Source organism: Cygnus olor, chromosome 25, assembly GCF_009769625.2.
Source record: "Cygnus olor isolate bCygOlo1 chromosome 25, bCygOlo1.pri.v2, whole genome shotgun sequence".
Classification (NCBI taxonomy): Eukaryota; Metazoa; Chordata; class Aves; order Anseriformes; family Anatidae; genus Cygnus; species Cygnus olor.
This window is the reverse complement of record NC_049193.1, coordinates 3,379,782-3,400,660: the sequence shown is the minus strand read 5'-3', so window position 1 is coordinate 3,400,660 and position 20,879 is coordinate 3,379,782. Positions and strand designations below refer to the sequence as shown.

At 49.6% G+C, this 20,879-nt stretch overlaps 2 protein-coding genes across 14 annotated transcripts in view; both read left to right on the top strand.

Annotated features, from left to right (window-relative positions):
* The first annotated feature begins 1,242 nt into the window (after positions 1 to 1,242).
* On the top strand, positions 1,243 to 7,390 carry MYL4 (myosin light chain 4). Of its 2 annotated transcripts, XM_040536927.1 has the most exons (7): positions 1,243 to 1,441; positions 2,257 to 2,284; positions 4,274 to 4,423; positions 4,956 to 5,129; positions 5,491 to 5,568; positions 6,221 to 6,261; positions 7,137 to 7,390. In XM_040536927.1, exons 1-6 carry the CDS (start codon positions 1,343 to 1,345, stop codon positions 6,247 to 6,249), a joined length of 558 nt encoding a protein of 185 aa, XP_040392861.1. In that variant the 5' UTR covers positions 1,243 to 1,342; the 3' UTR covers positions 6,250 to 6,261; positions 7,137 to 7,390. The 2 variants fall into 2 exon arrangements, with proteins under 2 accessions (XP_040392861.1, XP_040392862.1); XM_040536928.1 differs by lacking the exons at positions 1,243 to 1,441; positions 2,257 to 2,284 and adding an exon at positions 3,052 to 3,548.
* A 3,237-nt stretch (positions 7,391 to 10,627) lies between these two features.
* CDC27 (cell division cycle 27) overlaps positions 10,628 to 20,879 on the top strand; it is a 33,006-nt gene continuing 22,754 nt past the window's right edge. For 9 of the 12 annotated variants that reach the window (XM_040536608.1, XM_040536606.1, XM_040536604.1 and 6 more), the window contains exons 1-3: positions 10,628 to 10,955; positions 16,815 to 16,890; positions 20,195 to 20,342. In XM_040536608.1, the coding sequence (XP_040392542.1) occupies positions 10,929 to 10,955; positions 16,815 to 16,890; positions 20,195 to 20,342 (251 nt within the window). In that variant the 5' untranslated portion in view covers positions 10,628 to 10,928. Of the gene's footprint in view, positions 10,956 to 11,852; positions 11,990 to 16,814; positions 16,891 to 20,194; positions 20,343 to 20,879 lie in introns of those variants that run through there. The other 3 variants (XM_040536609.1, XM_040536602.1, XM_040536605.1) reach the window with 3 other exon arrangements.

The window sequence follows — 20,879 nt, the reverse complement described above, 5'->3', positions numbered from 1 at the left end:
ATCTTTACAGAAGATGGGAAATTACCCTAGGAATTAAAGTGGAGTTGAAAGCTGCCATGCTCAGAATTTAATTTCTAGGGTAATTTTCTGCCTTATGGGAAGAAGGGGATTCAGTATTTACAGCCGGAGACCTCCCTGCTCATGTGTGCATCTTCCCTGAGCCCTTCATTTTCCGCAGGGATCAGAGAAATGGCACAAAGCGGAGGAGCTGCCTGGCTCCTGCACAGCCTGGGAGTGAGACAGAGCCTCGAGCCTAGAAAATACCTCCCGAGAGCACGCACACAGCTGCATTCTGTATACCTACGTACACACACAGGGGTATATGCATCAGTGCGATGGCTCGCACCCTGTGCGCATCCTGCAGGATCCATCCCGCAGGATCCTGTTCCACCCAGCGGCTCGCAGCCGTCCCTGCAGCCCAGCCCAGGCGGGCGTGGGAGCAACGAGGCCGTGCAGCATCTCCCAAGCAGGGTTGTGCTCCCATCTCTCGTAAATAGCTTCTCCCCATTTCTGTTACCAAAAAAAAAAAACAGGTCTCACTTTGCTCTCGGTGCAACCCCACGCTCTGCTGCAGCCTGGCTGCATTTAAGGTGGTGGTTTAGGATCTCTCGGTTTGCCCCTCCAGCACCGTTTGCCAGGATGCTGAACCTCGATGGTTTCTTCTGGCTCTTTTTGCAGGAACTTCCCAGCTGCCAGAACTATCCCTCGCTATAGGGGTGGGACTTTTTATTTTTATTCCCCTCCCAAAAAAAGCAAGGCCACTTTTGGAAACCTCCCCTGTCCAGGTAGCGCCCAAAGCAGCACATCCAGCACCGCGGGCTGCTATGGGGATGTGCAGGAGTGCAGGGGGAAAGATCCTGAGCTGATGAATTAAGGGTCACACTGTTTGCATCGCCCTTGTTAGCCACCCTGGTGCAGGCGAACGTGTCCTCTACCCACAGCGTGGCCACGTAGCCCCTCCAGCACCTTCTCCACGTTGCTTTTTCCTTGCCAGGCACCCAGAGCTGTCTGTATTTAGGTTTCCGGAGCTGTTTTAGCGAGCGGCCCCCGTGCAGCCCACCCGGCGCAGGTGCTGGGGGGGACATCCCCCCTCTCGCGGCTGGTGGCTTCGCCGCGCGGGAGCCGATGACAATGGGCAATTGTCGAGTTGGGGCCCCTCTCGTTTGAGTTTTCTTCCTTTTATAGTAAGTAGCAGTTGCTCCAGCAGCTGGCCTGCCCCTGCGGGGTGAGGACAGGGCTGGGTTTATAAGGGAAGGAGCAGCCCCTGCCTCTCAGCCCTGCGCTCCGTTGCTTCGCCAGCCCGGAGGACTCAGCCTTGAACCTCTGCAAAGCTCCCAGCGAGATGCCGCTCAAAAAACCCGACCCCAAAAAGGATGCAGCCAAAGCGGCTGCAGCCCCGGAGGTGCCCAGGGAGCTCGCCTTCGATCCCAGGAGCGTGAAGGTGAGCGAGGGATGGAGGCATCGCGTGCCTCCATCGTGCTGTCGCCCGCCAGGCGCGGGCGATGCGAGGCACCACGCGAGTTGGCGTCAGCCCTTCCATCTAGGAGCTGGGGTTGGGAGGGGAAAACGATCCCACTGCGTTGATGCAGCGAGCTGGCAGCGATGCTCTCCTCGCCGGGGGGGTTTAATCCTCCCCCATCCAGCCCTGCGTGCCGCAGAGCCGAGGAAATCGCGCTGGCTCGGGCTGCGGAGCCGAACGCCCCGCAGCAGCTCCGGGGCCACCGCAGCTCTAAAAGCATCTCCGCCACCCGCTGCCTGCATCCTAAAGCACTTTGCCCCCTCATCGCCTCCTCCATGGGATGGCACCTTTTATCCAAGTCCCCACAACGGGAGCTCATTTTTGCCGCGATTCCCCAGGTTACGGTTACATTTTTAAGCCCGAGCTGCGGCAGGGGGGTTGTTAACAGCAGGCTCAGCACAGAGGCTGCTTAATCACTTGAACTCGGGGTCAAGCCTCGAAATGACATCCGTGCTACCCTACTGTGGTCTGAGCATCCTCCCTGTGCCCGCTGCACTGCTGCTGGCTGTGCTTTCCATGGGGTTTTTGGTTCTGTGATGAGGGTGGGAGTGTTCCTGGGTATGGCATGGGCACGGCACGGGCACGGGCATGGCACAGGCACAGCATGGGCATGGCACGGGCATGGCCACCACCCTGAGCAGGCTGCAGAGCCCGGGAAGGTGCCCAAAGGCAGGGCTGAGCCCCTTCACTGCCCCCAACACCATCCTCATGCCCTGCTTGTTCTCTTCTCCCGACAGATCGAATTCACGGCAGAGCAGATCGAAGGTAAGTGCGGGCACCGCCTCCCCCTCAGATGGCATTAGACACGGGGAGTCCCTCCTCCAGATTTTTCTGCAGCAGGAGATGGGAAAGGAGGCAGGAGAGGAGGTGACCAGGAGCTGGCTCAGGGATGTGGCTGGGATTGAGACACCAGGGAGCAGTGAGCAGCCCCTGGCTCCTTGCTCTGCACTGAGGGCGCCCCAAATGAACGGGATAATCCCAGCTTCACAGCCCGGCAAGGAAAAAGGTGTTTTCTGTTCACGGGGAGAGATGCAGCCTGGTGCACAGTCTGGGGTTTGTACTGCAGGAGCAGCCTTTGGGACACAGAGACAGCCCCGTGCCCGATCTGCGCGGGGCTTGGGCGTTCTCATCTCTCATGGGAAGTTCCAGTGCCTCGGTGCAGGCCAGGGGAGGGACGAGATCTGAGGGCACGTCCTGCTGGGAGTACTGGGAGGAGCAGATGAGTGCTGTGCAGGCTCAGCCCCCAGGCCGGGTTTTGAAAGGAGGAAAGAGAGAGATTTGGAAGATATTTGGATTTAAGCTGCAGCAATGTCCCCAAGCGTGTGATGTGCTCCAGGTTATCAGGCCTTGGTGCTGGGGCAAGAGGGGACATCACCGAGTGTCCTCTTGGCCCAGGGGCTTGCAGGTGGTGTTGGCCCTCCCTGGGTCCCCCCAGATGCCACCTGCAGAGGCAGAGCCATTGTGAGGTCAAATGGGCAAACAGCAGCACCCCGAGGTGCTGGGCAGCCCTACAGGGACACAGATCCATGCCATGGGCACCACGGGGACACATCCAGGGGACAGTGAAGTTCAACAGAAGATATAAAAATGCCAAGTAGCAAACTCAAAGCCCCAGGCAATGATAACCACCAAATCCAAAGCAATATATCCCAAACCATCGCGTCTCCAACCCCACATGGAGACCGCGACCGTCTCATCCCGCGCGCCAGTGGGAGGAGCGGCTGCTCCGCTTCCAGCGAGCTAGTGCTGGGCATCATGAAGAAGATGGACCAGAATCTGGAGCTTGTTAGAGCCATGGACGTTAAACTCACAGCTCTGAGCATCCACGTGGACTGGCTGGAAAGGCTGGTTGCCCACTTGTGAGTGTCAGCTGCTCAGGTGGGCTCATGGGTCTGGAGGCAGCAGGATGAAAGCCAGGAGTTGGTGGAGCATCTGGTGCAGGAAAACCAGCGTCTCACTGCCCATGAGGGGCAGATGGAGAGGCAGGTACCAGCCGCCAGGCTCAGGACCCTTGGCTCGCCCCAGGAGGGTAAGGAGTTGGGGGGTTCCTGGAGAATTGGGTTCTCCACATTTTGCACCTCAATGCCAGCAAGGAGCCTGCTGGAGGGGAGAAGCCTTCTGGGGGAGGCAGCGATGAGGCTCTGAGCTGCAGAGGAGCGTGGCTGGCCATGCAGTCAACATCTGGTGGCCATGTAGGCAACATGGGGACCAAAGAGAGAATCCAGCAGTAGGTTAGGAAGGTAAAAAGCATCGTGTAAAGGAGGAGAGAGACCCTAATTCGTCCTAATTTAGGCCTTCTTCCTGCAGGTAAAAGGTAACGCTCAAAGGGGTGATAATTTGAGCTCAGAAATGGATCTCCTGTGTCTTCCCAAGCAGGGCTGGTGTAAGGTGCAAGGCTGGGTGGACGTGGTGACCCTACCTGAACACGAGCAGTGCCGCGCGGTGCCTGCATGGCTGGGTCTGGAGCAGATGGGGCGCTGTGGGCATGGTGGGGGCGCGGAGGGAGGGTCGTGGGGTCCCCAGGAGGCCTGAGTCAAGAAGGGGAAGAGCAAAGGGGATGATCTGCAGCGAGGACAGCAGCCTGCACCTGGTGCTGCCAGCACAAGGTGGTGCAGGAACCCCGGCAGGATTCATCCATCCAGCTCCGTATGGGGACTCCCGCGTGTCCCACCCTCTCCTGGCCACCCTGCTCCTGGTAGGGTGGGACACGGGGCCGGCATGGGCAGGGGGCAGCCGAGCTCTTCCTCCCTGTAGAGTTCAAGGAAGCCTTCAGCCTGTTTGACCGCACGCCCACGGGAGCCATGCAGATCAGCTACGCGCAGTGCGGGGACGTCCTGAGGGCGCTCGGTCACAACCCCACCAACGCAGAGGTGCTGAAGGTGCTGGGCAAGCCAAAACCAGAAGGTAACAGCACACCGGGGCCGTGGGACAGGGTGGGATATGCAAACCCAGACAGACAGTGGAGGGACATAGCCCCTGGAACCCTGCAAGACGAAGAAATTAGAAAGAAAATGATGCAGAGAGGCTTCACTCCTGCGTAATTTCTTCCCACCCAGCCCCGTACCATGACTGACCTAAGGGACAGGCTGTCCCCAGTGGGGACGGTGGTAGCTGATGCAAGCAGACTGGATCCTGAGCTGGAAAACTGCAAAGCAGTGCAACCCAGCCAGTCCCACTGCAGCCACGCTGCTTTGGTGGCTGAGGACCTACCCCCTGGTTTGAATTTTGGGCTAATACCAGCAACCCGTGTGCAGTCCCCAGCTGATAGTTAGTCCTTGTATCTTCCCGTCTTGAGTATAACGTCCTAACAGTCCCATCACCTTGTGGGTCTTCTCAGATGGAAATGACACCCAGAAAGGTTAACCAGGAGGTCCTCAGAGGGTGAGTTCAGCCTAATAGGGTTCATCTCTGACCTCTTCTCCTCCTCCCCTTTCAGAAATGAACACAAAGGTGCTGGACTTTGAGACCTTCCTCCCCATCCTGCAGCACTTCACCCGCAACAGGGAGCAGGGCACCTTCGAGGACTTTGTGGAAGGGCTGCGCGTCTTCGACAAGGAGGGCAACGGGATGGTGATGGGGGCAGAGCTGCGCCACGTGCTGGTCACGCTGGGTACGGGCTGCCTGGGGAGGGGAGCAGGCCACGGGCCACCCGGGAGCTCTTCTGGGGCAAATAGCTTGGGTTTGTTGGCTGGAGAGACCCTGCTGCTTGTAGGCTTCTGTAGGAGTTGATGGCTCCCAAAATCATGGCTTTTCCATCTGAAGCCGTAGCTTCATGCGTGACCCAAGTGAGCTGGAGAGTCCACATCATCCTCGACTGTCAGACAACGGCCACACCTTGGTCTTCTCTGCACAATCTCCCACCTATTTAACCCCCTTTTCCTTTACTGGTGGCTTTGGCTCTCTGGAAGAAGGACAGGAGGGTCACAGCAGGGCCACAGCCGTCCCCTCACCTCTCCATCCTCCTCCTCCAGGGGAGAAGATGACAGAAAGCGAGGTGGAGCAGCTCATGGCAGGGCAAGAAGATGCCAATGGCTGTATCAACTACGAAGGTAGGAGCACGAGGTTCCTGCTGGGGTTGTCCCAGACACAGCGGTCTTGTCTTAGGGCACAAAATGTGTGAGGACATTGGGGATCACTGAGAGGAAGGTGTGGACCATCCTCGAAAGCCTCTTCAAGGAGAGATGTGAGATGGGATCCCAGCTGGGGTGGGAACACAGCGGTTGTGCCAGTGATTTCCAGCAAAGGCTGCTGAAGACAGCATGTTTCGAAGGGCTTTGGGACAGATTTATCCCCAGTGCTGGCACTGTTTTGCTGCAAGCCATCAAAAATAAACAAAGCCAGCATCTTTCACAGCAGAAGCTAATTGGGAACGTTTGGAGACGCAGGTTGCTCGTGGCTCCAAGAGGGCGAAAGTCTGGCATGAACTCTGGGAACCCCTAAAATTGGAGAGCATTGAGGAAAAGAGGGTATCCATTCCCCATGGCCTCAGAAAACTGGGAATAGTGGGACTGGCTTGTCTCCAAGAGGGGTTTGGTGTCTCTCCAGATGGGGTTGGGGTGGAAAGTGGGAATAGAAGGAGATATCGTGGTCTTGGCAGAGCATCTCTGCCAAGGCAAGTCCCCTTTGTCCCTGGGTGCCCTGGGGACCTCTGCCCCCCAGCTCCCAGCAGGGTTGTGCTCTCACTTCTCCTTTCCTCCTCAGCTTTTGTCAAGCACATCATGTCTGGCTGAGTCCAACTTCAGGTGAGTCCATCAGGGTCTCCCCTCTTTGGTCTGACATTGGAAGCCCTGCCTAAAAAACCTGCACGTGTAACTCATGCTGGTGGACGTAAATATTTTAAAAATTGTGACTGACTAGATGCTAAGAAAATATTAAAATATTAACTACTTAGCACAGTAGTTCAGAAGTTTCCTTGTTAATGCTTAAAAAAATACCAACATTCCCATTAACATTAGAAAGAATATGGAAAACGTACCCTTGCTGCTTGTTAAGCTTTTTGCATTCCTCTAAGGCTGCCTGAGGAAAACAGATAAACAAGTGTCTTTCAGGATGAACTTTTCCTCTGAAATGTATTCAGTTTAAAAGAAAATCCAAATTACTAAGAGCTGGCCCCACTCACCCCTGCCAGTTTCTTATGCTTTTATCTCGCTTTTTTTTTTTTTCTTAAGCATTTTTCCTCTCCTCAGCTGTGCAGAGGGCAGCAGGGAAAAAAAAAAAAAAAAAAAAAAAAAAAAAAAAAGACCTTCAGAAACTGCTAAATACACAAATTAAACATTTAAAGATCTCTTTTATTTCTTCCCTTTGCAAATCTCTTTAAGCATCAGAAGGTTAAAGCCAAGGGAGACAGAAGTCTGAACTTTGAATGTTCGGTGCCCATTTTATCTTGTTTTCAATCCCTTTCTCTCCGGCTCCTGTTCATCAGCTCAGCAATACGGGCAGCTGGGTGGCAAATGCTGCCAGGGAGATGCAATTCTACCCAAAACTATTTGCATGAAACTTTTTTTTTTTTTTTTTAATGGCATGGAATTATGGTTATTGACATTTGGGGTTTATCTGGGAAGCGGCGCTCTCGTTGCACGGATTCATTGCATTAAGCCCTCTCATGATTGTCTCCCAGGTTCTCGGAAATGTTGGAACCCACCTGAGCACCACGAACTGTGAGATTCCTGTGTCCGCGTCCCCTCTTCCCCAGATGTCCCCTGTTGGCAGAACATTCCACACGAGCCCCAGCGCAGATTTAGCCTCCGTGCATCTGCCCAAGCCTCGGTATACAACGGGATAAGTCCACGACTTGGTTTTAAACTCTAAATTATTCTTTTCAGGTTTTTCCTGTGACATTTATCTCATTAAATCTCATTCCATCCTTCCTTACCTGTGGCTTTGGTCTGGTCAGTGGAGCAGTGGATGGGGAGACTGGGGCTACCCGTGGTTGGAGCTGGTGGGATGTTCTCGCAGCATGGGAAGGCTTCGTGACCTCTAGAAGTGAGGGAGGAATTCAGACCGGGCGTGAGGGTCTTTGCTCATCACCCACCCTCAACGTGGGGCCAGCAGCTGGCCGTGTCTTGCTACTAGGGGTTTGAAGGCTCGGAGCAAAGTGAGAGTGAGGGACAGGCTGCATGCAATGACCCCCTGTTCTTAGGACACACCTCTCTGTGTTAAAATCAGGCCTTTTTTTGGACCTGTAGCCCATCCACCCTACAGCACGGTGCTCCATGAGCACTCTGTCCAGGTCCAGGCTGAACCATACCACGAAGAGAGGAGGGACCTGCTTGGTCCTGCTGCTGTCCCCCATCACAGGAGAGAGCAGCGGGCACCTTCTCCTTGATCCGCCTGTCCCAGCCAGAAAAGGGACAGAGGAGCCCAGAGGCTCTTTTCAATTTATTTCTTTGTTTATTTTTTTTCAAACAGAGAAAGCATTAACAACATTATTTCTTTTCTGTATGGTCCTGTACAGGACAGCATGTCCGCAGCCAGAAGCTCCCTGGGGGCTGTGTGACGTGAGCTGCCAGCTCTTTTCCTACCTGCAGAAAATCATCCTAGCGTCCTTAGAAGTGGTGAATAATTCATGACAGATAACTCAGCCCCCCATCAGCAGAGCACCTGGGAGCAGATAATGCTTTCCTTTGATTTGCTCCATATTCCCCTGTCCTCACGCCATGGCTTGGACTAGAAATTGGAGGTGTTTTGCTTTGCCGTGGCTGCCTTCAGCTGCCACTTGCTCATTTCTGTGCAGTGACTGAGTAACAGCTGCTTTCAATTCCCACTGCTTGATAGAAATGCTTGTAAAAAGCAACATAAGCTGTTTATAGATGTGAGATTAGATTTTTAGCTCCTGTCCGTGGTATTTCTACAGCTCCCACTAGGGAGAATCGGGGCATTTCATGCCTTTAGCGTACTACATGTGTTCTAACCTGGTAAAGGACCGTGGTGACAGTGCGAGAAGGGACACTGCTTGCTGCACTTACTCTGGGGTCACATTTGCCCTTGCCACCACCGTGGCGTTGGCTCCTGCAGAGGAACGTGCTGTTACAGACAGGAACGGAGCAGAGGCGAGGGATCTGCCCCAACCTGCAGGGGAAATGCACAACAGAGGCCGGTGGCCCCGCTAGCTGTGATGTGCCTGCCCTGGCAAGTCAGGAGGCCGTGCTCTTGCTCCCGTATGCAGAGTGCACGCCTTGCATTCAAGCCCCCAGCTTCTGTGCAGATAGGGATGACACTAAATGAAAAGCAGAGACTCCTGCAGACAGACAGGCAGAAAGGGAGCAGTGGAAAATGATGGGAAGAACTAGACAAAAATGCAAGGGCTGAGAAATCCAGCCTTTGAAGCACTCCTGAGGTAAGTCAACCATGCTTCCCTCTGGGGACCTGTTCTGTCTCTTTAGGGTAAAACAAAGCTGATTTGTGCTGAAGCAGGTTGGAACGATGCACTTGAACAGGTGCAGCATATAGCTCTGTATCTGTACAGCTGTGCACCTCTGCATGTGCCTTTGTGCCCTGCCTCCTTTGGAAAAGAAGAGGATGCCGAGGAACAGACAGTTTTAGTCCCATGGACATTTACACAAAGCATCTGTTGACACCAGCGAGTGACCCTATATGCAGAACTGCGCTTCAGGGCTAGAGGCATCCCTATAAATTGAGATGTCCCAAGACAATGGTCACGTGCTGTGCTCTTTCATATTTCAGATGCTTTACTTGGAGTCCAGGAGACTCCAAGAAGTAAAAATACTCCCCCACTCAAAGGAGAGACTGTGGCTCTATCTCCTCAGCCTGTGATAAGGCAGACTCATACCAAAGACGGTCTGGATGTCAGGAAAGTCAGCGCTGCCTCCGTGAAACAGGAGAGACAGATGGAGCCAGCTTTCCTCCTGGGGAGTTATCAGCTGCACATGGCAGGGCAGAGATTGTGATAAGGGTGATGAGGATGGACTGCGTGCCTCAAAATGCAGCCTCGCGCACGCACACCCACGTATGCACACACCACCGTCACCATCATCACGGCAGGTGATGCCAAAGGCCCTTCGGGGAGGGAAACACTTCACCGTGTTTGGGGCAAAATGGCTCAAATCAACCTGGTAGGGAGCCAGGTATCTGTCCTTGGGGAGAGCACTGCTTCGTTTTATTTGTTCCAGGTCGTGGACTGAAGCAAGCTTTTTCTTTCTGTGCCAGCCTGCCCACACCCTGAAAGCAAACACCTGCAGATTTGCTGGAGCGATAGCAAACCTGTAAATACGCTTTTCAGAAATGCAGAGACCTGCAAAGGGACTGGGGAAGCAGGCAGACCAATCCTTCCTGCTCTCCACACAACTTCTCAACATAAGCAACGTACACAGAGCTTTATTCTCGTGTAAAGGAGCAACCTCCTGCTCCCACAGCTGCTCTGCCGTGCTCAGCAGCGCATCGGCGGGTGCCAGGATCTGTCCTTCAAGGAGTTGAGCGTGAGTGTAAGAGGAAGGAGGGAGCAGAGAGCCTGTGAACAGTGGGGTGTGTGTATGTTGGTGGTGTGTGGCTGTTTTATTACAGGAAGCCTGCGAAGGGTGTTGGAGGACGGTCACTGTGAGCTGCAGGTGGCTAAAGATAGGTGAATATTTTTAATAAACTGAAGTGTAGCTGTGCATCTTTATTCCATTATTTTGGGAAAGGAAGAGAGCCCTCCCTGTACCTGGTGATTGGAGGCAAACTGGCACCTTCACACAGATTGAAATGTCCGTTGTCAAGTTACCCCCCTTGCCCCTGTGGACATGGTGTGAGGGAGACCCCAGGCCGCTGGTGAGGGTTGCCGAGGCTTCCTGACAGACAAGACACCCCAAGAACCCCATCTTTTGGTACAAAACGCAAGCTTTAATCTCCTGTGGTGGCATTTCGAGGGAAGAGGACCGGAGGCAGCCGCCGCCCTGCTGGCTGTGAGGGGCAAAAACCGCCCGGCTCTGAGGGGGTCAGCGCACCCCGCGCCCCGCCACAGAGCTCGGCAATCTCCGGAACCACTCGAGCGGCTCCGCTAAGCGAGGCCGTTCCGCCAGCACTCGGCTCTTTCCGCGGAGCCCTTCGTGTGTTCCGCCAGCAGCTTCGGCTGTTTCCGCGGGGCGCTTCGGCTCTTTCCGCCGACGAGCTTCGGCTCTTTCCGCGGGGCGCTCCGTGTGCTCCTCCAGCAGGTTCGGCTATTTCCGTCAGCAACTTCGGCTGTTTCCGCCGCCAGCTTCGGCTGTTTCCGCAGCCAGCTTCGGGCGGCCTCGGCCCACCTCGTTCCCGGTAACGGTCGCTGGGAGTTCAAATGAGCAGGGGCCGGGCCGCGCCGCGCTGGGCCGCGCACTGAGGCGGGGCCGGGGCCGCCCCGCTCCGGGCTCGGCGACGACGACGACGAGGAGGAGGCGGCGGAGGAGGAGGAGGAGGAGGAGGAGGCCGGGGGAGCAGGATGACGGTGCTGCAGGAACCCGTCCAGGTACCGACCCCCTGCGGGCCGAGCTCCGGCTCGGGCTTCGCCGCCGCGCTCCAGGCCCCGAGGCCCGGCCGGGCCTAGCGGGGGGGGAGCCGGGGCCTGTCCCGGGGGCCGGGGGGAGCCGCTCGGGCCTGGGGCTCGCGGCGCTGCCCTGTCTCGGCCGGGCCTCGGGGCGCTCCGGCAGCTCCTCGCCGGTTTCTCCGGCCGTCCCGGGGGGCTGCCGGGCTGCGGCTGGCCTCCGGGTGTCCCTTCGCCATCCCCCGAGCGGCCGGGGGGAGCTTCCTGCGGCCTTGCTGCCTCTTCTTCGGCTGCCCCGGCCCCGGGCAGACGGCCTCCCCTCGGGAGGTGGCGGGCTGCGTGCAGAGCAGGCCGCTTGTGCTGCCCCTCGGGGGACCTGTTGATGCCTCTCCGTGCTCACCTTCCTACCTCTGCTGCTGGCTCGTCTGGAAAGCTCGCAGTGCAGGCGGAGGACGTGCCTTATTCCCAAGGAGTTCGTATTTTCAGAGCCGCGGGAGATCTAGGGGAGAAAATAACGTAAATTGTGAGGTTCTGCCGTATTTCAGTCTTGCTGCAGTTGCCCTGATGGGCTTCCTGCTCTTTTTTGCAGTCTTCCCATCCAAAAGGCGTGATTCACAGGATAAGTTGGCTGTTTCTTTCCACCTGTCCTCTGTACTCTAACTCTTCTATAATTTTCTGTTAATGATACTATAACCTCATTCACATTCCTTTTTTTAAATTATTTTTATATCTTAACAGATTTTTTTTTTCTAGTTATGTCGGAAACGTCTTACTAAATATGCCTTGGTCGTACAGGAATTGTGCTCTGTAATGCACGTTGTGAAAATCCTCGTGTTTGGCTCTCCGCTCTCCTTTTAAGGAAAAGAGGATGGGGAGAGGAAAGAAGGACTTCTTGCCTGGAAGACCGCACTGCTGACTTGACCCTGCCTGTGCAAGATAGTGGCAACGATGACATTCTGGTAGAGTCAGGGTTTGCGTTCTCGATGCCACTGTTCTGCTGGTCCGCTTGGAGAGCAAGGGTCAGTGTGCTCCTGGAAATGCTTTTGGCCACCAGCTCCATTTTCTGCTGTGGCCGTACTGATGCCATTGTCGTTACCCTTGGAGCTGGGCTGGTGTTTTGCAGCACTTGGGTATTCTAGGAAAACATGGGGTTACAGTCGAAAAGGAAGCAAGAATGCATTTCAGAGTGAATGACAGGAAACAATATTTAATGTTTCCAGTGCTGTGCTAATTAGACTAACCAAGTGGAAAATGTTTGCTATTCTGAGAGTTCCCCAATAGAAATGCGCAGTCTTATTTTAATTTTTCAGAGAGATAATGACCTATCTAGTGCAATTCTCAAGCTCTTATCAGCTTGGAAGTTTTGATGGGGCTTCACTACGTTGAGTATATCTAGTTAGATTCTGTCTACTTCGAATGCCAAATCACTTTTAGTTGGTGATTTGACTGCCGTTCGCTGCTGTTCTTTGCTGACAGCAATACTGGGAAGTTTAGGATTTGTTACTTGCTGAAGCCTAGGTCATATCTTTGATTTTAAAGACAAAAAAAGTTGCCAGTGCATCACCCAAAACAAAGTTGACATTTTGGTTTTGCCTGGATCTGCTGTTGCAAGCTGGAGTCCTCTCTGTGCCATGGCTGTGAGTAGCGATGTAGGTCTTGGATCTGTACTTCCAAACCAGCTCCCGCTTGTTTTCTCACTCGTGTCGTGTCCAACAATCAGTCTCCATCTTGCAGCACACATTTGGATGAAGCTGACTGTAGCTGGAGTCCGTGTACTTGTCTCTGGCTTTCTATTTATTTATTTATTGGCAGTACGTCTGAAAAAGTTGACGCTGCTTCTCCTTTTTTTGTCATTGCAGAAATTTCTTCCGTTTGTCTGTTTTCTCCTTTCAGACATCTACAGGGCTTGGTATTCTAGGCAAGAACTGTCATCTTTATGGTCATGATATACAAAGTATGACAGATAAATAATGTGTATCTTGTCCTGTAAGTGGAACACCTTAATTATACAAAACTAATGTCGCTAAAGGCATCCAGTTCATTGGTTAGTTTTTCTTTTAATTCCTCAAACTCTGGTACTTTTACTCGCTTTATGTAGACAACAGACCGTTATTGTACTTCCTGACGTGGTCAACTTAAAACTCTTCAGCTCAGGCATGAAGCCTTGTATCCCATGCAGGTTTGGATGCCTTCCAAATATTTCTGAAAAACATCTTGGAAACAAATGAACGCTTTCCTTGGAATTTGGCTTTTCAAGGTGATCATCTGCTGTGACCCACTCGAATAGCGCTTGAACTCCAAGATTGCTGTCATGGCTGAAAGCATGCAATACCACTAAGTGTCTGATTATTTAATGGAGAAAGTTTTCCTAACTAGTAAATGTAGCAAAGTTTGTCTCTGAAAACTTTCTGCTCGCCCCGAACAAATCTTAAAACACGATAGGAACGGATTGATTAACATGACAATAGGCTGTAAAGCTCTGAAAATAATTTCCAGGGCCACGTAACTGTCAGAGGTGTCCCCTTATCCTTTAAGAGATCTTGGGATTAGATGTAGGGTGATACTTGGACGACGCACAGGATTTGCTGGATCACAGATGAATGTGTGAGCCAGCTTTTGTTTTCTTGCTTTCCTTTCTGAGGATGCCTTGCCACGGAGCTGTAGTTGGTGTGGTAGTTTGGGGATTCTCTGTTCTCTTTATTTGCGAATTACTGTATGTAATCAGTAGCACAGCTGACTAGGACCTGGAGAGGTTTTTATCCTGGAAGCATGATAAAACCATGAAATGCTTCAGGCTCCCCTCCTGTCCATATTTGCTTGTAGCCCTGAGAACAGACGTGACAACCAAAGTGTCTTAACTGCCTTGCGCACCCCCAAGGAGGTGGCTTTTTAAATCTCAGCTGGCAGGTTCCATCTAAACTTTGATCACTACCATGGGGAAGAAACTAAGGCTGCGTTTGGATTGTATTTGTGGCTGTACTGGATTGTCCTCCTCCAAAGGCCTTCGGGATTAAATAGTTTTTATTGGATAAATGCCTCCAAAGTTTCCTGTTCCAAACCACCATGGCGTGGGTCAGCAGTTGTGTGCCGCTGACGCTGGGGAGATGCAGCGACCCTCCGCTAGAACAAACCGAGCTGCTGCTCTGCGAGGAGATTGATGTTCCTGTCCCAGGCTTGCTCCCTAAAGGGCACTGTAGAAATGCTCACTTTTGGCAGCTTGAAACCAAGTTGTAGCTCAGACATCTGCTGTCTTCGTAGAAAATCCTGGTGTAGGTCCGGCTGCTGCCCTGCCACCTTCCTTCCCTCATCCTGCTCTTGCAGGACAGCGCGTGCAAGGATCCGGTCTTCAGACTCCTTCAGTTGAAGGCAGGATTCCAACTTGCACCATTTCAGTTGCTAAACGATAATTATTGCATATTACCAGCTGGCTTTTTACTTGCTCCAGGACTCGGCTCAGCAAGGATCGTCGCTTGAGCCAGTCTGCAGCGTGCCTTTTATCGTGTGGCTGCGATGTAGCCAAAAACGACTTGGGTCCCCTCTTGGCCTTTGGCAAGGTTGTTTCTGGCAATTTGCTCCTGTTTGAGAAGTGAAATGGCGTTGGTTTCACCACCACCGCCCCCATACCCCTCTGTTTTGTAAGCATGGTGAGTTATGTCCCTGTAAAGACAGTGTTTTTAACCTTAAGAACAGCACAACTCGAATATGTTCATCTGAATGTCACTTGTGGCTTGGTAAAGGAAGAGCTGTTTCTGAGAGCAGGAGAAAAAGGAGATGTTAGGCTGCTCTAACCTGGATTTAGCCCGAAAGGTTTTAACACCCTCCTGTTTTGTACTTCTTGTACCATGCTGTCCGAGGGGCACAGAACAATAAACAGCCTTGGAGCTTTTCAAGGTAAAAACAGAGTAATCTCTGCAGGCAGATGCTGAGGCTGAAGTTATCTGAAGTGTGGAATACAGCCAGAGAGAAATAATGTGTTTATATTATTATAATCAAGCCGAGAGAATCCATGGTTAAATACTTTTCATACAGGCTTAAAAGGACCTGTTGATTTTTTAAAATGTACTGCTGGGGCCTACTGGTAGAGGAAAACAGCATCTCTGTAGAGATGGTGCATAAAATATTCTCTGTAGTAACTGGAAGCTCTGGTGTGTACTGTTCATAAGGGCTGTGTAGGCTTCCCGTGAGGAGAACTCGCACATTTTTCACACCCTGACTTTGTCAAGTTTGTGTTGGAAGAAGTAGCATATGGTCCGTGTAACTGCCTCTGACGTTTGGGTTTTTTAATTGGAATTGGCACTTGCTTTGCCTACTGGAGATGGCATTACAGGGTGCTTGCTGCTTTAGTTCTGGAAGTCTCGTTTTAGTTTTGCAGCGTCTGATGGGGTGTCAGAAGCTAGATTCTGTTCGTGTTTTCCGTTGCTGATAAATATTGGAGAAGTATTAGAGCACAGAGCCTTGAGTTCATGAGTTCAGACCTAGTTTGGATCAGTTATAGCACAACTCCTGCAAAATGGCTGTGTGCTGGCCTGTGGGAAACGGCTCGGGAACTGGAGCGAGGCTGCCAGATGGGAAGGAGCTGCCGTCCTTGTCCCAGCCCATCGAACCTCAGAAAACAACCCCTGATAAGCATGCATACCACAGCTTTTAATGGATGGGGAGGAAGGACTGAGCAGATGTTAAAAGGGATTCTTTTTTCCCTCCCACCCCTTTACTTAGAGTTATTTTAATCGGATCCAAAGAAAATCGCTGCATAGTGTAACAAAACTTGCATCCCCCAGCCCTGTTCTTCCTTTTGCTGGACAGCTCTTGCTTTTAACTCTGCTAATAAGGATACCGGGCAGGTAATTACCACAGCTACTCCAACGTGCGTGAGGTTTATGCGCCTATATGTGTGTTGGATTTGCATTTCCCTGGAGTAATGCCATCTTGAGAGGTTGCTTGAATACCGACAGCCCCAGACACTAAACTTTGAAAAAGGAAGATTGGTGCCCTTAAGCAGGTGGCTGGCTTTGGCCGAATGTGGGTGTACGAGCAAAAAGCAGCCTTCGTATGTGTGTAGGGATCAGTTTGTCCATCCCATTGCATCGCATATGTTCTTGTGAGACCTCCCAACCCTAATCCGCCGTGGTGAAGCGGTGGCTGGTGAGCGAAGACCCGAACAAAACCATGACAAAAAGCAGTGGATCACTTTAATCTTGGTTCTTAAAGGGACGCCAATGCCTCATCAAGGAAAACTCTGTGTATTTCATATGCTTAAGAAACAGCAGGCTTACACTGACAACCTCAGACCCAGATGTGATTCCTAGTCTTGTCGGTTTTCAGTTTGTCCTGTCTTGAGGTGAGATGGTTTAAATGGGAAACGCATTAAAATGCGTTGGGTATGCTTGCCTTTTTTTTTTTCCTTCCTTAGGCACCGTGAAGAGCCAAGAGCAAGATGGTGCTCTGCTAAACAGTTGGGGATGTTTTTATTCTTAATGCATTATTATTTGATAGTTGGTGATAAAATGCCTAATTATTTGGTAGTTGGTGATAATCCCTGCTCGGGCACAAGGGTAAAACACTCATGAGTGGAAGCGCGCGCTGGCTGAGGTTTATAGACGGCTGTGTATGGTAACCAGTGAGAAACAGTTGTCGCAGATCGGTTTGTGGTATCAGTGCAAAGATGGTTTTGCTTTTAATCTCCTTACTACTAGTAGAAACAACTAAAACGTCATATTTATCCATGTCCTTTCTTCTTGTCACTCCAGGACAACAAAACAGCTTTGCTTTTTGATAGCAAGAGCCTAATGAGTTCTGTAGTTTTAAAGCTTCTCTCTAAACCTAGACTATTTTCTTGTCTTGTAGGCTGCTATATGGCAAGCACTTAACCACTACGCTTACCGTGATGCAGTGTTCCTCGCAGAAAGGTTATATGCAGAAGGTATGTACTTTGCAAACATGAAATTGATGGTCTTTTCAGTTTTGATGTAGGATTTTGAGCCTCTGGTCCTGTTTTGTCTTACTGCAGTCATTGTGATAATAAAGCTTAACTGTCTGCTTGGGGAAAACAGAAGAATGCTTTGCAGTTAAGTTGGGAAATCAAATCATGTAACAGCAATGTGTTTTTGTTGTTGTTGTACAGTAAAACCTCCTTAAAATTAAATTCAGAGTTGGGTGTTTAAGTGTAATGTTTCCAGTGGTATCTTGCATGGTGTCAAACGGGAGGGAGGTTTTTAATCCCTCGGAAGACATGCAATTCTTCAGGTTGACTTGGAGAGATGCATTCTACAAATTGTCTCGATATTGAAAGCTGTCTTTGCCAATAATCCTGTTCAGATACGTTGATTGGTGTCTTAGCTGAAAGAAGTAATTTTGTAATAAAGAGAGAAGAACAGAGAGAAATTGAGGCAATGAGCATCAGAAAATACGGAATATGCATCTCCTGTGGAATTCTTGTTAGCTGTTACTTCATTGTAATGCCATTAATTCTAGCCTGCGTTGTGCACTCAGCAGGCAGCAGTAACACAGATCTGTACTGTTCTGGGTCCTTCAAAGACCACTTCCGTGTACTGTAGTCCTTTTTCTTCCTTATCTTTAACTACATGACCCCAGACAAGCTTTTTGTTCTTCTCTGCTTCTTTCTCCTTGACACTGGTGTTCACTTTTTCTGTTTTGAAATATATTGTCCCTTAATTGCTAACATGAAAACAAAAATAAAACCACCACCATTAAGCTAAAAGAAAAAAAATGTTTTAATTTCAGGCTAAGCAAAACTCAGGTTTCTAACATGAATTAAACTGGGTAATCTATTTCATGATCCGGGTTTTATAATGAAATGTTTTGCTTTTGATGTTCTGCTCGATGTGCCTACCATGTACTTGATGCTGGAAGCACAAACCTAACTTTTGAGAACTGGAGGGTTTTCCCTTTTGTTAGGGTTACCCATGAAATCTGGAGTCTTCCATCTAGTGTTGAAATGACAAGCGTTATATAGAATATTGTGGGAACCTTCAGATTATAATAAAGGTGTACATGAAGGAAAGAATTCTTAGGGATGGCTCATCTCCCCTGAACACAGCACATTCTGAGATGCCGGAACATGCTAGATTGAAAGTAATTGCCAAGGATATTGTAGAAATGAGGAGAATCCACTCTGTGCAGCAGCCAGGAGAAAATATATGATGATGTAATGATGCGATCTCTGCGGAATAACACTCTACAAGAATGTTTCAGACAGCTTTTTTCAGTGACCAACAGTGCTGAGAGAGAACAGCATGCTGTCCCTTGGTTCAAACAGTTAACTGTTGATAAAACATCTCACTTCTGGTTAAAATGAGTAGTTATGTTGCAGGGTAGAAGCTGCTGAGCTCAAATACATGGATTCCATAATGACAGTAAGAATCTGACCCCAAGAAGAATTCTAAGTGCCCCTGCAGTTACTGTGGGGACATCTGTGGCGTGGCAGTTTCCCAGGATGCTTGGATTGAAGTGTGTTAAATTAGTGGATAAAATAATCGATTTAACTTTAACTGTCAAAAAGATCTTCTGGAGTTTTTAGCAGAAGGATAATAAGATGTCCTTCTTTCTTTGGGTCTTCGGTTTCCATTGCCATCATCCGAGTGATGACACAAGCTTAAAATAGTGTTCAGTGCAGCAAAGGATCTGAGTAAGTTGCCCAAAGAGGTTTTTGTACGATGCTTGCATTGATTTTTCTGAAGAGTTCCATGTAGGCAGGCAAGGAAACACCATAACTTGTTTTTCTTTTAGTGCTGACTTCGATCTGCTTGGTAGTGTGTTGTGAAAAGTATAAAGTGGTATTGGTTTTCTAATTGTTTGGAGGTTTGAGAGGCTTGTCGTTACAGACAGCCTTCTTTGAGGTAAAAACTTTGCTTAATGGTGGCTTGAGTGAAACTTTTGGGGAAGTACAAAGAATAAGGCTAAATAATTCATGAGTATATCTAGAGATCTCTACTCTGGCTTAGAAACTGGTGAAAGGAGTGAAAAATGAAGACAGAGACACTCCACACAATCATAGCTTAACACTCAAATCAACATCACAGCATGGTAATGCTTGCTGTTGCCTTTCAAATGTGTGTTCTCTGTTTCAAGTTTCAGCTGACAATTACACAGTAAGGTTCTAAAGTTACTTTCGGGATTAGGTGCCCTGTCCTTTACACTGTAATCGCAAGTAAAATCAGCAAGTCTGACCTCAGTCTTCAATCTGGATGCCAACTCCAGTTGTTTGAATAGAGCATTCTCAGTGCAGTCCATAATACAGCTCGGCGGTGAAAGAAGTGGTGAAGCAAACATGATTCAGGCTAAAAACTTCTAGTTTCTGTCAAAGAAAGTGTTGGATTTTTTGTCTCAATTAATCTCACTTTCTGTTCAGACAGATTATTTTTCCTGAAGCTTGGCTAATTAATTCAGAATTTGGAAACCTGTGACAACTCTGCTTGGGAAGATTTACAGGAGAGCTTGTCCCTGTTATTACTTCCTACCATAAAATAAATAAAGCATCTGAATGGTAGTTTTAAGCCATATTCCTGATGAAGTAAATAACTGTGGGCAGCAAAAAGGACAAGAATTTATTTCGGGGTAGAGGTGACTGGTAGCTGATCTGCTTTAATGGCCACTAAAATCAGAAAACCTGCTTTGCTAAGTCGTGAAGATACAGAATCAAATGCTTTAGAAAAATAACAGAAATAAAATTGCAAATGGGGGAGAAAAACATTTGATGTTAGCATGAAAACTGTTAATTAGGCTACTTAGGCTGAAATTGGTCTTTCCTACTAGAAGTTCTTTTACATAAGCTGTTGTTGTGCTTATGCACATCTGAAATGTGTGCGAAGTGTTACTCGCAGGTGTTCCCTGACAACACCCTGAGCCAAGTCGTGGTATGGCCAACAAGTTGTTAAAGCAGTTCAGCTCTGCTAGCAATGACTGCATTGCTTGACTTGCTGGTATTTTAACAACAAGCTGGCTAATTGCTTATTTACGTTGCGTAGCCAGAAGGATCAAAGATCCCTTCTAACAGTAGATGTTAAGAATTGCTCTGACTGTACAAGAAAGCAGCACGTTAAAGCTAGTTTTATGTTAATGAATGAAGAAATACACCTCAGTGGGTAATGACTGTCTAATATCAGTACTTGTTTTCTTGTATCTTGTTTCTAACTGTCTGCTCCCACCAGTTTATTGCATCAAAATGGTAAGCAACTGACTGATGGTTTTTGTTTTATTTCTCTTAGTACATTCAGAAGAAGCACTGTTTTTACTGGCAACGTGTTACTACCGCTCAGGAAAGGCATATAAAGCATACAGGCTCCTAAAGGGACACAGCTGTACTACCCCACAATGTAAATACCTGCTTGCAAAATGTTGTGTTGACCTCAGCAAGTAAGTGAACCCTCTATGTTCTGTTCCAGGGTTACAAATGCATTTTTTTTGTTGGAGTTCTGCCTTGAAAGCTGTCATATTGCATAAACTAGTGGTTCATTGGCCCTTCAACTCTAAAGATTACTATAAGTTCAATTCATTTTGCTTTCAGAGATGGACCTAACAAACATTAGCCCATATTGCACAAACCTCTAAAAGGTATTGAATAACTTGCAAAGGAGTTGTCAAACTGCATAGGGGGAAAAAGAGCATTGACTGCTGAGATGACTCAAGGAGACCAGGCTGGGAAGTGTTTGTTTCGCTTTTGCATTTCTCTGATGCTCTTGCTTATTTCATTAAGTGTTTCCAGTATGAATTTAATGGACAGGCCACTTCCCTCAAACAGTAAGCTTGCTCCGCTTACCCAGTTAGTGCTATGGGTAGATGAGGGGAAAAGATGTCGGACAAACATCTCTTTAGAAAACAAACTAGCTTGAATCCACACCAACGAATGCTGGCTTTGACATTAAAAATTAACCTTAACAGGGACATAATATC

Coding starts and splice junctions, on each gene's coding strand:
- MYL4 (XM_040536927.1), top strand. CDS start 1,343: ATGCCGCTCAAAAAACCCGACCCCAAAAAGGATGCAGCCAAAGCGGCT. Junction 1,442..2,256: donor TCGATCCCAGGAGCGTGAAG/GTGAGCGAGGGA, acceptor TTCTCCCGACAG/ATCGAATTCACGGCAGAGCA. Junction 4,424..4,955: donor GGGCAAGCCAAAACCAGAAG/GTAACAGCACAC, acceptor CTCCCCTTTCAG/AAATGAACACAAAGGTGCTG.